This window comes from Pelophylax lessonae (assembly GCF_965119305.1).
Source record: "Pelophylax lessonae genome assembly, chromosome: 11".
Lineage (NCBI taxonomy): Eukaryota > Metazoa > Chordata > Amphibia > Anura > Ranidae > Pelophylax > Pelophylax lessonae.
This window is the reverse complement of record NC_138778.1, coordinates 59,324,404-59,339,813: the sequence shown is the minus strand read 5'-3', so window position 1 is coordinate 59,339,813 and position 15,410 is coordinate 59,324,404. Positions and strand designations below refer to the sequence as shown.

The 15,410-nt window shown below is 47.5% G+C and overlaps 1 protein-coding gene across 1 annotated transcript in view; it reads left to right on the top strand.

The window, feature by feature from the left end:
* The window catches only part of CDH22 (cadherin 22), a 207,685-nt gene that overhangs the window by 174,543 nt on the left and 17,732 nt on the right, over window positions 1-15,410 (top strand). The window contains exon 8 of the mRNA XM_082272064.1: window positions 11,386-11,507. Coding sequence (XP_082128190.1) covers window positions 11,386-11,507 — 122 coding nt within the window. The remainder of the gene's footprint in view (window positions 1-11,385; window positions 11,508-15,410) is intronic.

The window sequence follows — 15,410 nt, the reverse complement described above, 5'->3', positions numbered from 1 at the left end:
GTAAAAACAGAGATCAACGGTCCTACATAGTAGAACCGTCTGATCTTCATTTTTACACAGGGGAGAATGACAGGCGGCTTGTTTACATAAGCCGCTCTGCCTTTCTACCGCTGTACCGACGATCGGCGGGTGACCGGCGGACATCGGGTCCGCTGGTCACACGCCCACACTCCTCCCTGAACGAGCCGAGGCGGGCGTGCGCCTCGGCGGGCGCGCGCTCGCCCGCTATTGGCTCCAATTCCAGTGACAGGCGAGTGACGTAGATCTACGTCACTCTGCCTGGCCGGGGCTGACTGCCGCAGTAAATATACTGTGCGCAGTCGGCAACCGGTTAATGCTCATAAGATGGCACTGTTGAGCCATACAGATTGCATGGCTGAATTCGCATTGCATTTGGGTCAAAGTCGCACAGGACCCTTTTTTTGGTATGCACCAGAATCATATCGCATGGGTGTTCACACCTATGCAATCCAATTCCTGTCCGAACTGACCGTTCATACTGCGATATGCAAACTAATCTGGGGGTGGCGTTAACTATGTATTGGCACTTCCAGCAGTTTGCATATAGCAGTGTGAACTGCCTGCGAGTCGGGTGCGATGTGGGAACCCACAGTGGATTTGCAGGGTTCCCGCATCGCACCAATGTGAACTAAAGCAGTTGTATACCCCACTAAAAAGGCTTACCTGTAGGCAAAATTAATATCTCCTAAATGTGAGCCGTTTAGGAGATATTGCGCTCTAAGGGTCTGGCATATCATAAATCATAAACTGAGGGCTCCCGTGCGCATGCACGTGAGTGATGTCATCGCGGCTCTGGCCACCCACAGCGCTGGAGTCCGCGAACTCCGAAGAGACGCCGGCGAACATGTCAGCCCCCTCAGTGGTGACCGGGCACCACTGCGAGGGCTTTGTTCTAAGGTAAGTATTTCATAATGTGCTAGTATGCGATGCACATTATGCCATTGTCTTACAGGTTTTTTTTTTTTTTTTCAGGGTATACATCCGCTTTGATAGCATCCCAGTCTTCATCCCTAGGGTTTAATAATAAGTTGACCCACCCTTTGCAGCTATTACAACTTCAACTCTTCTGGGAAGGCTGCCCATGTGGTGTCTATGGGAATGTTTGACCAACCTTCCAGAAGCGCATTTGTGAAGTCAAGCATTGATGTTGGATGAGAAGGTCTGGTTCGCAGTCTCCACTCTAATTTATCCCATTGGTGTTCTGTTGGGTTGAGGCCAGGACTCTGTGCAGGCCAGCTAAGTTCCTCCACCCCAAACTCGCCCATCGATGTCTTTATGGACCTTTCTTTGTGCACTGATTCAAATCATTTGGTGGAGGGGGGACTATGGTGTGGTGAGTTTTTTAAGGGGTTGGGCTTGGTCCCTTAGTGCCAGTGAAGAGAATCCTTAAGGCATCAGCATACCTTTTGGACTATTTCATGCTCCCAACTTTGTGGGAACAGTTTGGGGATGGCCCCTTCCTGTTCCAACATGACTTTGCATCAGTGCACAAAGCAAGGTATTAAAGGACATAGATGAGCAAGTTTGGGGTGGAGGAACTTGACTGGTCTGCACAGAGTCCTGACCTCAACCCGATAGAACACCTTTGGGATGAATTAGAGCAAAGACTGCATGCCGGGCCTTCTCGTCTAACATCAGTGCCTGACCTCACAAATGTGCTTCTGTAAGAATGGTCAAACACTCCCTTAGACAGTGACACACTCCTAATATGAACCCTATGGACTAAGACTGGGATGCTATTAAAGTTCATGCTCGTGTAAAGGCACCCCAATACTTTAGACAATATAGTGTAGCTCTGAAAAATCCCAATGCTGCCTCAAACCCACACTAAACATGTCAATGGCAGGTACCAAAAGTAACTTTAGCTTCACCGTTAGTAGAAATTGAAAAGGGCTACAGTTTCATACCGGTTTGCAGCAAAAAATCAGCAGAATAAGGCCCTTTTCATACAGGCTTTCTGATCAGGTCTGCCTGTCAGTTTTTAGGGCAGACCTCATCACAAGCTCCATGTAGGTCTATAGGCAGGCAAATGTAAACAGGCTTATTTCCATCCAGATCTGGGAAAAAAATTAAAAATGGCAAAGGACAATGCCCAGCCACCCGTAGAGCCATTACTGGTCCACTGCAGACCTCTGTCAAAATCAGAACACAAACTGAAGGGGCATGGGTGTCACAAAACTGACATTTGTCCCATTCAGCTATGATTTTTGGGAAGGAGCTCAGTAATGGCAGCCTGCATGTTTCTCACAGTACAGGTTTACCCTTTTGGACAGATGTGTGGGAAATGCCTGAATTTGCAAGGCGCTAAGGAGATGTGATCTAATGCAAGAGAAAAGAGCTTTGAAAATCAAACTGCTGTTTTTGGTGGTGGTGCTTTTGTGGGAGGACATTGAGCACTAGTCCCTTAAAAAAAACATTATCACGAGGTAGTACTCACCCCCAAAGGGGCCGCTGAAAATAACCCAGGTCTCAGAGGCTGCCATCCCAGATACCAGCTCCAGAGCACACCAAGAAAACTCAGACTTAGTCTAAGGACATCTTTTTGAAGATTTATTGCAGAACTTAAACACAGACACATAAAGAATTATGGTACAGGATACTCCAAAAACATACATAGGTATTAGAGGACAGATTGTCCTTCTGTAGCAGCCTTAAATATTGCCGGAGGTAGAGGGGCCAGCCAGCTAGTCTGAGACTCTGTAAGAGCAGTCTTAGTCCAGTTGCAACCCCTGGCATCTAACCCTCAAAGCACAAGCATACCTGGAGCTCTAGGTGAAAGGTCCTACTCACAATGTCAAGTGACAGCTTCCCTGCGGCACTCCTCAGTGAAATGGTTCTGTCACGTACCTGATCCGAGGCCGAGATGCAGAGAGGGCTCCCCTTGCGGCTGAGTGCGGCACACCCCTGGGGTTGAGACAGAGGGTGTAGCGCCCACAGAAGCACTGGTTGCCGGCAGAGTCCAGATGGTAGACAGGCGGTCTCTAGCAGAGTGCTGGGCAGGAATACACAGGACAGTCCAAGGAGGAACCAGGAACAACCAGGCAGTAGGTGTAAGACCGGCCGGGGGTCAAACACAGGAAGCTGCAACAGGTGCAAGCCAAACGTATAGTAGGAAAGCCAGAAGCAGACAAGTCCGTGGAGAAGCCAAGATCAGGTACTGGAGGGCAGGTAGACAGGAAGCAAGTCCGTGAGCCAAGCCGAGATCAGATAACGGGAGAGCCAAACTGGAGCAGGGATGGTCAGACGGAGCCGAGGGTCAAAGCCAGGAGAGAGAGCAGACAGGTCAGGAACAAGCCGGGTCAAACTGGAATCCAGGAAGTAGCAATGCACAGGAAACAGGAGGAGCTGAAGACAATCCAGCAATCTGATGGGCTGAGCAGAGCCCTTTTATAGGCCAGTGAATTAGTCTATGGCCTGAGTCCATTGCGGCCATGGGAAGTACTGGCAAAGTTGCCAGTTTGCAGCACAGCCATTTCACTGACAATGAGTCTATGGCCTGAGTCCATTGCGGCCATTAGAAGTACTGGCAGAGTCGCCAGTTGCAGCATGGCTGTTTCTCTGACAGTGCCCCCCCCCAAGGGGCAGCCTCCGGATGCCCAACCGGGCCACGCTTCCCGGGAATCTCCTGTGGAATTCCTGTACCAGCCTGGGGGCATGCAGGTTACTAGCGGGTTCCCAGGAATTGTCTTCAGGGGGGTAACCTTTCCATTTAATAAGATACTGAGTTTGTCTCCCTTTCTTTCGGCAATCCAGTATGGACTCAACTTCAAATTCCGTCTCCCCTTCGATCAAGACAGGAGGTGGAGGTAGCTCGTCTCTCCCAGGAAATGGACTGGGGACAACTGGTTTGAGTAAGGAGATATGGAAAACTGGGTGTACCTTAAAGGAGTCGGGAAGTGCCAGCTCAAAAGCCACAGGATTGATCACCCTCTTGACTTCAAACGGACCAATGAACCTTGGCCCGAGCTTCCTGGATGGGCAAGAGAGTTTAAGGTTCAAGGCTGACAGCCAGACTTTGTCTCCAATCTTGAGATTCGGACCCTTCTTTCTTTTACAGTCATGAAACCGTTTATAGTCCTCCTGGGCTTTACGCATGGCTTCCTGTAGGGTTTGATAGTTGGTTTGAATGAAGCTGATCCGATCTTGGACAGCAGGAACTGACGCTTCCGGAAGGGTGTTAGGCAGAAAGGAGGGATGAAATCCATAATTTGCCCAGAAAGGGGACTGGTTGGTGGATGCATGAAGAGAATTGTTGTAAGCAAATTCCGCACAGGGGAGGAGCGAGACCCAGTCGTCTTGGGAACAGGTGCAAAAGCATCGTAAGTATTGTTCTAAAGTTTGATTAGTCCTCTCTGTTTGCCCATTGCTCTGAGGATGGTATGCAGAAGAAAGAGAAACTTCAATGGACAGGGATTTACAGAGATCCCTCCAGAACCTGGAGGTAAATTGCACTCCTCTATCTGAGATAATGTTGTCTGGAAGGCCATGTAGCCTGACTATCTCCCTTATGAATATGTTGGCTGTGTCCAGGGCTGAAGGTGTGCCAACCATGGGTAGAAAATGGGCCATTTTGGAAAGGCGATCCACTACCACCAAGATGGTGGAAAATCCTTCTGAAGGGGGTAGTTCAACAATAAAGTCCATAGATATCTTTTTCCATGGTTGCTCAGGAATGGGAAGTGGTCTTAGCAAACCCCAAGTCTTGGTACTTGACCCCTTGTTACGTTGGCAGATGGTACAAGAGCCGATGTAATCCTTGCAATCCTGCCCAAGGTTGGGCCACCAAAAAGAGCGTTGGATAAGCTCCGAGGTCTTCCGCACCCCAAAATGCCCAGCAAGTTTACTGTCATGAAATATTTTAAGAACTTGAGGTCTTACTTGGGGAGGGACAAAGATTTTATCCTGATGCCACAGCAACCCTTCCTGTTTTTTCAGGGAGGGTACTTCAGGATCCAAGCGAAGGGCTGAGGCCTGTCGGATTGCCGTCATCAGGTCAGGCTGGATAAGGAGAAAATTATGGGCAGAAAGGATGGTATCAGGTTCTGCTGTTTCTTGGGTATCCGGAAACATCCGGGAGAGAGCATCTGCTTTTCCATTCTTGGAGCCAGGTCGATAAGAAATATGGAAGTTAAACCTGGAGAAAAACAGCGCCCATCGGGCTTGTCTGGGTCTCAACCGTTTGGCAGTCCTGAGGTACTCCAAGTTTTTGTGGTCTGTGAAGATCATAATAGGATGAGTGGCTCCTTCCAATAGATATCTCCACTCTTCTAGTGCAAATTTAATGGCCAACAGTTCTCGGTCGCCAACGTCATAATTCTTCTCCGGAGGTGACATTTTCCTAGAAAAGAAGGCCACAGGATGGAGAAGAGATTTGGGCCCTTGACGTTGCGACAGGATTGCCCCGGTGGCCACTTCCGAGGCATCAACCTCCAACACATAGGGCAGAGCCGGATCAGGGTGTTGTAGGACGGGTGCAGAAATAAACAGCTGTTTAAGTTTGTCAAATGCCAATTGGGCCTCCTGAGACCACAGAAATCGGGACTGATGGCGGGTTAACTGGGTGATGGGGGAGATGATGGAAGAAAAATTTTTCACAAAACGCCTGTAAAAATTAGCAAAGCCCACGAATCTCTGAACGCCTTTCTTGTCACAAGGAGCAGGCCAATCTAGGATCGCTTTCACTTTTTGTGGGTCCATAGCGATCCCATCGGTGGAAATAATGAGTCCCAAAAACTGGATGGACCCCTTTTCAAAGTCACACTTCTCCGCCTTGGCATAGAGTCCGTGTTTTCTCAAGGTAGAAAGGACTTTTTTAACGTGAACCCGATGGAGTTCCAGTGAGGCAGAAAAAATTAGGATATCGTCAAGGTATACGATGACGAAGTGGTCAAGAAACTCCCGAAAGATATCATTTACCAGGTGCTGGAATGTGGCTGGGGCATTACACAGGCCGAAGGGCATGACTAGGTATTCATAATGTCCAAAACGAGTTCTGAATGCGGTCTTCCACTCGTCTCCCTCCCGTATCCGGACAAGGTTATAAGCACCCCGCAGGTCTAACTTGGTAAAGAGTTGGGCGGTCCGGAACCTCTGGAAGAGTTCGGGGACAAGGGGGAGCGGATACCGGTTTTTGATAGTGACCTTATTCAGCTCTCTATAGTCCACACAGGGTCTCAAGGTGCCATCTTTCTTTTCCACAAAGAATATACCAGCACCTGCAGGAGAAGAAGATGGGCGAATAAACCCCTTTTTCAAATTTTCATCGATATAGACCCGTAGGGCCTCCAGTTCCTTTTCAGAAAGGGGGAATATCCTTCCAAATGGGATCTCGGCTCCGGGAAGCATTTCTATAGGGCAATCGTAAGGCCGATGGGGAGGAAGGACCTCGGCTTTTTTCTTGTCAAAGACGTCCCTGAAGTCCTGGTAAGCAGGTGGGATATCCAGAAGTGGCTCAGGTGTTGGTTGAACAGACAAGCAACTAGCAGGCCCACTAGGTCTTTGAGGGAAGCAATGCTGCTGACAGTAGGCAGAAGAAAAGTTGAGTTCCTTCTTGGCCCAATCGATTTGGGGGTTATGGGCTTGCAGCCAAGGAAGTCCCAGTATGATGGGAAACATGGGGGAACAAAGGGCATCAAAACGGATGAACTCCTGATGACTGGAGTCTGCTGTGGTGAGGATGGGTCCAGTCTCTAGGATAACTGGTCCGGAACTGGGTAGGGACCCATCGGCGAGATGGACCTCGAGCCTTTGTGTCTTAGGGAAAAGAGGAATATGGAGTCTCTTGGCCAAAGAAATGTCCAGAAAACAGCTGCAGGCCCCGGAGTCAACGATGGCTCGAAGTTGGACCTCCCCTTCTGCCACCTGTAAGGAGACCGGGAGAATAAGGTGAGAGAGCGAAAGCTCAGAAACTCGGCAGTTAAATGGGGGCTGAGAGTAAGGCTTACTGGGTCTCACGGGGCAGTTCCGAAGAAAATGTCCAGCCCCGCCGCAGTAGAGGCATAGGTTGGCCTGCCGACGTCGTAGTCTCTCATCAGGAGTCAGGGAGGAACGGACCAGGCCCAGCTGCATAGGTTCCCCTTCAGATGCTGCCATGGGGGAAGAGACCGGAGGTGCAGGTGAAGCAGAAGAGATCTTGGGAAGCATCCAGGTAGGCCGGAATGTTTGGAGACGCTCCGAGCGTCGCTCCCGCAGACGTCTATCAAGTTGAATGGCGAGTTGTATGAGACCCTCAAGGGTAGCGGGGGTCTCCACTCGAGCCAGCTCATCTTTTAATGTCTCAGAAAGTCCTTGGCGAAACTGATACTTGAGAGCAGCCTCATTCCAATCAGTGTCAGCAGACCATTTACGGAATTCAACCGTGTAGTCCTCCACTGGGCACTTGCCCTGCAGCAGAGAGTGTAGGGCGACCTCTGCGGTGGCCGTGCGCTGGGGGTCGTCGTAAAGCTGAGCCATAGCCTCAAAGAATGTGTCCACAGAGTCCAGAACAGGGCTCTTCTGTTCCATTAAGTTATGAGCCCAGGTTTGGGGTTCTTCAGACAGCAAAGAGATGATGAACCCCACTTTCACAGAGTCCAGAGAAAAGGTCCGGGGTTGCAAGGCCAAGTATAGCAAGCAGGCGTTCTTAAAGGCCCTGAACTTCTTTCTATATCCAGAAAATCGCTCAGGCGTGGGTACTCGTGGTTCAGGAGGCGGGACTAGCATGGAGTGGGCGGAGCTAGCGTGTCCTTGTGGTAACGGGGATGAAGAGGTGCTGGCAGGCGATTGATTGGAGTCTGTAGGAGGCGAAACGGCCAGGTGTTGCAGGCGACCTTCCAACTGGAAATAACCCTCCTGGAGTCTTTGCACTGCCTGAGTGAGGGCGGTGACTTGCTGGCACAAAGCCTCAATTGGGGAAGCACCTATGTCGGCCTCTGACATGGCTGGATTGTACTGTCACGTACCTGATCCGAGGCCGAGATGCAGAGAGGGCTCCCCTTGCGGCTGAGTGCGGCACACCCCTGGGGTTGAGACAGAGGGTGTAGCGCCCACAGAAGCACTGGTTGCCGGCAGAGTCCAGATGGTAGACAGGCGGTCTCTAGCAGAGTGCTGGGCAGGAATACACAGGACAGTCCAAGGAGGAACCAGGAACAACCAGGCAGTAGGTGTAAGACCGGCCGGGGGTCAAACACAGGAAGCTGCAACAGGTGCAAGCCAAACGTATAGTAGGAAAGCCAGAAGCAGACAAGTCCGTGGAGAAGCCAAGATCAGGTACTGGAGGGCAGGTAGACAGGAAGCAAGTCCGTGAGCCAAGCCGAGATCAGATAACGGGAGAGCCAAACTGGAGCAGGGATGGTCAGACGGAGCCGAGGGTCAAAGCCAGGAGAGAGAGCAGACAGGTCAGGAACAAGCCGGGTCAAACTGGAATCCAGGAAGTAGCAATGCACAGGAAACAGGAGGAGCTGAAGACAATCCAGCAATCTGATGGGCTGAGCAGAGCCCTTTTATAGGCCAGTGAATTAGTCTATGGCCTGAGTCCATTGCGGCCATGGGAAGTACTGGCAAAGTTGCCAGTTTGCAGCACAGCCATTTCACTGACAATGAGTCTATGGCCTGAGTCCATTGCGGCCATTAGAAGTACTGGCAGAGTCGCCAGTTGCAGCATGGCTGTTTCTCTGACAGGTTCCCTCTCTACAAGTGGCATCTTCCAGCAAGTTTCTTTTAGTCCAGTTTCCTCCAGGCCTGCAGCCAAGCACATGAAGACGCCAAAGGCCGGCCATACATGATTTGAATCTTGGCCAGTTCAGCAGTAACCCGATGAGATTCTAACCATAAAAGGGCAGGCTGAATGTTCCAAGTTAATAGATCGATCAACTTGGGTACAACCAGCCTGCTGGATTCTTTTGCGATTATTACTAGTGGCTGCTATAGCCACTAGTGATAATCACTGTCTTCTCCCCGCATGGAGAGAAGACAATAGCCTGGCAGGAGGGATTCCCCTGTCAGCACTGTCTGTGTTGATGGGGGAATCGTGCAAATTTCTTTCCTGCAATTTGTGGTTGCAGAAAATAAATTTGCACTGTGTATGGCCTGCCTAACGCTCTTCTGTCCCAAAGGCTGCCTCCCAGACTCCAGGATAGTGACCTCTTATCAAACCCTACCAAACATTTATCTTCTCTCTAGCCTCAACTTCTGGGCCAAGGATTGGGATCAGATAAATATTCATAACCCAATATCTAACCCTTCCAATCCATTTCTGGAACATTCTTCCAGAGGCAGGCAGGAGCAATCAACTACCAGTTTTTAATGATAGGTCTGACCTGACCTGAAAAATAAATTGCTGCTCATCAGGGTACAACAGAGCCAAAAACGAAAATTTATCCAGCCTAGGTGCTACAACAATTTCTTTTGATGTGTGTTGAACATGTAGTAGTCTTGGAAGGGCATTGGGAACTGTTTTAGAGTGACAAAATGGAGACATCAGAGGAGGAGGGCGATGTTGAAAAAAACAGCTGTGGCAATGCATCTTAGTTTGCCATGTAGGTGCACTTGCCCACCACTGATTGTTCATTAGGAAAGAATAATATCTACAGCAGGTGGTTTTGTCATTCCAAGAGCACTGAATTTTTCCTTCACTTGTCAAAAGATGAACCTGAATATAATAGGTTTAGCTATTTCTACTGAAAAGCTCCATCACCAATGATTACTACTCCCTACACCTGCCCCACGCTAATTTTTCTTTTCTCTGTTGATCTCACTCTCCCATTGCACTTGCTGCTCTTTCTTGTACAGCTTCAGTTAGTTCTTCACTAGAAAAACCTTCCGTGCGCACACTAGCTTCTGATCAAGCTGAAACTGCTGTGGACATCTCCACTACAAAGGAAAGCTATTTTTTTTTTACCATTTACTGCCTGCTGGCGCTGCCCAACTCCAGTGCTTTAAAGAAAAATATAAATAAAAAATCTCACTTGATGAGTAAAAGGCCAAATAGAAAGGGCACTAGGAAAAATTTACCCTAAAGATTTTAGAAGAACACACTTTTCCCTATATTTTAAAGCTACAATCCAGCTATTTATCGTCCTCCACACCCGATTGGCTCTTTCCTGCTGCTTCCCTCTCCCCCTCTCTGAGCTATGCTGTACAAGGACTGCATTAGGCTTATACCGAGTCAAATTCAGGCACTTATGCCTCGTACACACGCAACGATTATCGGCCGACTTTTGTCCAGTGGTGTTGTGTTGGTTGAAATGTGCTCTAGACTGCACACTAATTTTCTCGGCCAACAAAAATCAACTTCAGAAGTGATGTCATGTGATGGTTTATTTTCCGTGTGTTTTTTCTTCTCTGAGCATGCCCAGTCTTGCTCATCAGATTTTTGTCTGCCGAAATCTGTACTGACTGACGGAAAATTGGCCGTTCTGTTGATGGGCAACAAAAATTTTATAGCCTGCACACCAGATTTTATTTGGCCGAAAAGTCGAAGTCGGTTGTCGAAAGCATCATACTATCAAGCCGAAAATTGGCCGATCGGACTTGGCCGAAAATTCACGGCCAACTATCGATGCATGTGTACGAGGCATTACACTGCTTTGCATTCAAAAAATGCATTAGACTTTCATTAACACTTTTCAAGTGTTTTTTTTATTTTGGTTTTTGCTTTCGGGGAGTGGGTACTTTTTTTTTTTAGACAGGAACCCACTAACACATTTCCCTTTAAAATCCACTGACACTTACTTTGTTTCCCAATATGCAAAAATGATGTCCATTTGGGATGCCCGCAGCCTCCTGGGATATGTCATACGCCCTCGGAGGCTGCGGGACCAGTCCCACAGAACTGCCGTGACTTGCACATGCGTAGTGGGGTGCCAGCTGTGATTCATTAGGAATTTACAGCTGGCTTCCAAATCCAAGATGGCAATGCCAGAGAGTAGAAGCTTGGCAAAAAAATTGGCTGCGGGGAGGACAGCACTGGCCTTGGCTGGTAGGTGTTTGTTTCCTTAAAGCCAGCATCTACAGTATTATTTTAAACCAGAGTGAAGTTCCTCTTCAATAATGAATTAACGATTACAGAGCTGAATTAATTTGTGTCTTTTATCTATGCCTGGAGGTCAGATTTCATTTTGACAGTTTTCAAAGGTGTGCTTAGTTCAAAAAAGTGAGAAATGTGCGAAAGCTCAAAAAGGAGCATTATTTCCTATGATTTCTTTGTAAAGAGACATTTATCAAAGCCCATAATTCCATTGTTTTAAAATAGTAGGAGATTTTTTTTTTTCAGCCCTAAAGGATCAAAGGGGGCATATTGGGTGAATAGTCTGCAAATTAAATTCTAGGAAACTCGCCCATCTGTAGCGGAGAATCACTCATCATTGCTATGTGTAATCTTTACAGATGATCCTCAGAAGGTTTCATCGCTCGCCCTGCAAATTCGCATCCTGGATGTAAACGATAATCCTCCTGAGCTGGCTACACCACATGAGTCTTCTGTTTGTGAGGATGCTCTACCTGGACAGGTAATGCGCCATAGCCTCAGAAATGAAATTCAGTGATCACTCGTATACACCAACAAGTTTTGAGGTTTAATTTTTAAACATATTTCCAACCGACACACACAAAAATTTAGGGATGGTTAAGATTTGAAGTAAGAATCCTGCTCGGTGGTTTCACTTATCTGCTGTGCACATTTTTACTTCTCTGAAGGGATCACTAGAAATTGCTGGAACTTTGTGAGAATATGAGAAGAATGTCAGATAAAAATCTAGAAGAGTCCTAATCCTATATCTACTCCAGTTCACTTACTTGTGTCTAGTTTAGCGATTACCTACATACAGCCAACATACAGTGCCTTCAAAAAGTATTCACACCCCTTGAAATTTTCCACATTTTGTCATGTTACAACCAAAAACATAAATTATTATTATTATACAGGATTTATATAGCGTCAACAGTTTACGCAGTGCTTTACAATAAAAAGGGGGACAGCACAATTTACAATGCAGTTCAATACAAAAGGAAGAGGAGCTCATGGAGCTTACAATCTTAAGGGAGGGGAAGGTGGTTTCAAAAGGTAGTGGCTGCAGAGGATGATCTGATGGAGGGGACTCAAGTACGGATCTTAGGTGGAGGTGGGGTAGGCTTCCCTTAATAAGTGTGTTTTCAAGGATCGCCTAAAGGCGGACAGGGTAGGAGCTGATCGTAAAACAACCAAAAAAGTCCTGCCGCTGGACCTCCGGACAACCTCCTATAGGAGTACTGGAGCCATACCCTCAATAGTTAATTGATAGAGGTAATGAAAGAAATTGTAGTTAATGGTTGCCACACACAGTGCTGCCAAATCCCTTAGCACAGGATGGATTGCAAAGGGTAAAGGAACTGGAAGGAGGGATGGCGCATAGCAGTGATGTGGGACTAATACTTCTGGATGGAGCACAATCAGTACATAATGATGATTAAAAAGTTTATTGAAAAAAACAATAAAATCCACAAACCAGGCACCAATCATATGGTCCTCGGCATCACATGAGGGTGCTGTGGGGGTCCTGCACAGTCGGGGGGGATAACACTTGGCCAAATCCTGGGAGGGATAGGGAGTGGAATCCAGATGGATACATAGACAGGGAAGGAGTTCCGGCGTGTGTGTCGACCGGTATACACAGACACCGGACCTCGCATCACTTCCGGGATCCTCATGCAGTGCTCGTCAGGCAGAGCGGAGGGCGGCTGGCGTGGAACTCAAGCTTCTGGTTGCCATGACTACATGTTTCGGGCGCATGCGCTTTGTAAAGTCACAGCAATTGGTAACCAGAGGCTGTTTTAAGCTAACGAGGAGGGCAGGGAGTGGGCAGAGCAGAAAAAGAAAATCATGGAGACAAAAAGGGGCCAAAAAGAAAGGAAGAACAAAAGAAAGGAGCCCCACAATAACCTCACGGATAGGAAACCGCAAACAATAGTGAGGCAATGCAATTGTGAAATAATACAACTATTGCATAATAGTAATACTGATAAATGGGTATCATACATATAAAACATGTAAAAATGCACATATGTAAATAAATAAAATAGCCCAATGTATATCCAAAAATAGAGCAATATAATATGCAAAACAATGGTATCAAGTGACAATAAACTTGTGCTGGAAATTAAATGATCACCCATTTTTTTTAAGTAGTAAGTATTTTTAGTCAAGAAGAATTTTTAATCAATCTTTTATATATAACATTCTGGGTATGTTTCAATTAATTGGATTTTTGTGGGCATATCTATATATATGTTTATTAGTATATGTGTGGATATATATTGCACATTTTTCTTTACATATGTGCATCTTTGTGTGTTCTACAAGTGCATACATGGGTGATCATTTAATTTCCAGCACAAGTTTAAAGTTACTTGACACCATTATTTTGCATATTATATTGCTCTGTTTTTAGATATACATTGGGCTATTTTATTTATTTACATATGTGCATTTTTACATGTTTTATATGTATGATACCCATTTATCAGTATTACTATTTTGCAATAGCTGTATTATTTCACAATTGCATTGCCTCATTATTGTTTGCGGTTTCCCATCCGTGAGGTTATTGTGGGGCTCCTTTCTTTTGTTCTTCCTTTCTTTTTGACCCCTTTTTGTCTCCATTATTTACTTTTTCTGCTCTGCCCACTCCCCGCCCTCCTCGTTAGCTTAAACATGTAGTCACGGCAACCAGAAGCTTGAGTTTCATGCCGGCCTGCCCTCTGCTCTGCCTATGGCTCACCGTGTCCTGTGACGAGCGATGCACGAGGATCCCGGAAGTGACGCGAGGTCCGGTGTCTGTGTATACCGGCCGAAACACACACACCGGGTGGACCTCCTTCCCTGTCTATGTATCCATCTGGATTCCACTCCCTGTCCCTCCCAGGATTTGGCCAAGTGTTATCCCCCCAGATCATGCAGGACCCCCACAGCACCCTCATGTAATGCCATGGACCATCTGATCGGTGCCTGTTTTTTTTTCAATAAACTTTTTAATCATCATTATGTACTGATTGTGCTCCATCCAGAAGTATTAGTTCCACATCAATGCTATGCGCCATCCCTCCTTCCATTTCCTTAAGGAGCTGATCAGACCTACTGGGGCAGGGAGCTCCAGAGGATGGGAGAGGCTCTGGGGTGGTCCTGGAGGCGAGCGTGGGAGGGGGTAACAAGTGAGCTAGAGAGCAGGAGGTCCTTGGAGGAAGGGAGAGGATGATTTGGACGATATCTGCAGATTGGGTTGGTAATATAGCTGGGGGTGATGTTGTGTATGGCCTTGTATGTTGTGGTTAGTATTTTGAATTTAATACAATGGGGTAGGGGTAGCCAGTGAAGAGATTGGCAGAGAGGGGAAGCAGTCACAGATCAGTTAGTAAGGTGTATTATTCTGACAGCAGATTCATGATAGACTGAAGGGGGCATAGCCTTTGTAGGCCAGTGAGGAGGGAGTTGCAGTAGTCAAGGTGGGAAATAACCAAGGAGTGAATAAGTTGTTTTGTGGTGTGGTTAGTTAGGAAGGGGCGAATTCTGGAGATGTTACGGAGGTTAAGGCAGCAAGATTTAGCCAGTGATTGGATGTGGGGGCTGAAGGACAGGTCAGAGTCTAGGATTACACCCAGCACCCTGACATCTGTGGAAGGACCGATGGGTGTGCCATTGATCTCAACAGTAAAGTCGTGTGCAGGGCCGGTGCTAGACTATTTTGCGCCCTAGGCAAGACCAGCTACTTGCGCCCCCCCCAAAAAAAAAAAACTTTAAAACATTTTGAAAACACAGTCACTGCACTATGGGTGAGATGGGTTTTAGGTAGAAATGCACCTGTGGTGTCATTGGAAAAAAGATTGTCCCTGCATCCTTGGTGTCACTGAAATAAAAAAATCCCTGCATTGGTGGTTTCACCCAGAAGGAGAAATGTCCTTGTGTCCGTGTTGTCACAGGAAGAAAAACAGTTTCCCTGCGTCCATCATATATGATGTGCACCAGTAAATTTAAGGGGCTTTGGTGGTAGGAAGCTGGCAGAGGGGTACAGGGGGGTGAAGATGACAGGGGGTGGGATGGTAGGAAGATGAATGTGGGGTACGGGGGGGTGAAGATGACATGGGGTGGGGTGGTAGGAAGATTCCATACATCCCTCCAATCTCCATACATCCCACATCTCCATAGATCCCCCCCAGCTCCATACAATCCCCCTATCTCCATACACCTCCCCCTCTCCACACATCCTCCCCCTCTCCATACATCCCCCCCCACCTCTCCATACATCCTCCCCCTCTCAATACATCCTCCCTCTCTCCATACATCCTCCCCCTCTATATACATCCCCCCGCTCTCCATACATCCTCCCCCTCTCCATACATCCCCCCATGTCAATACCCCCCCAACACATCCTCCCCCTCTC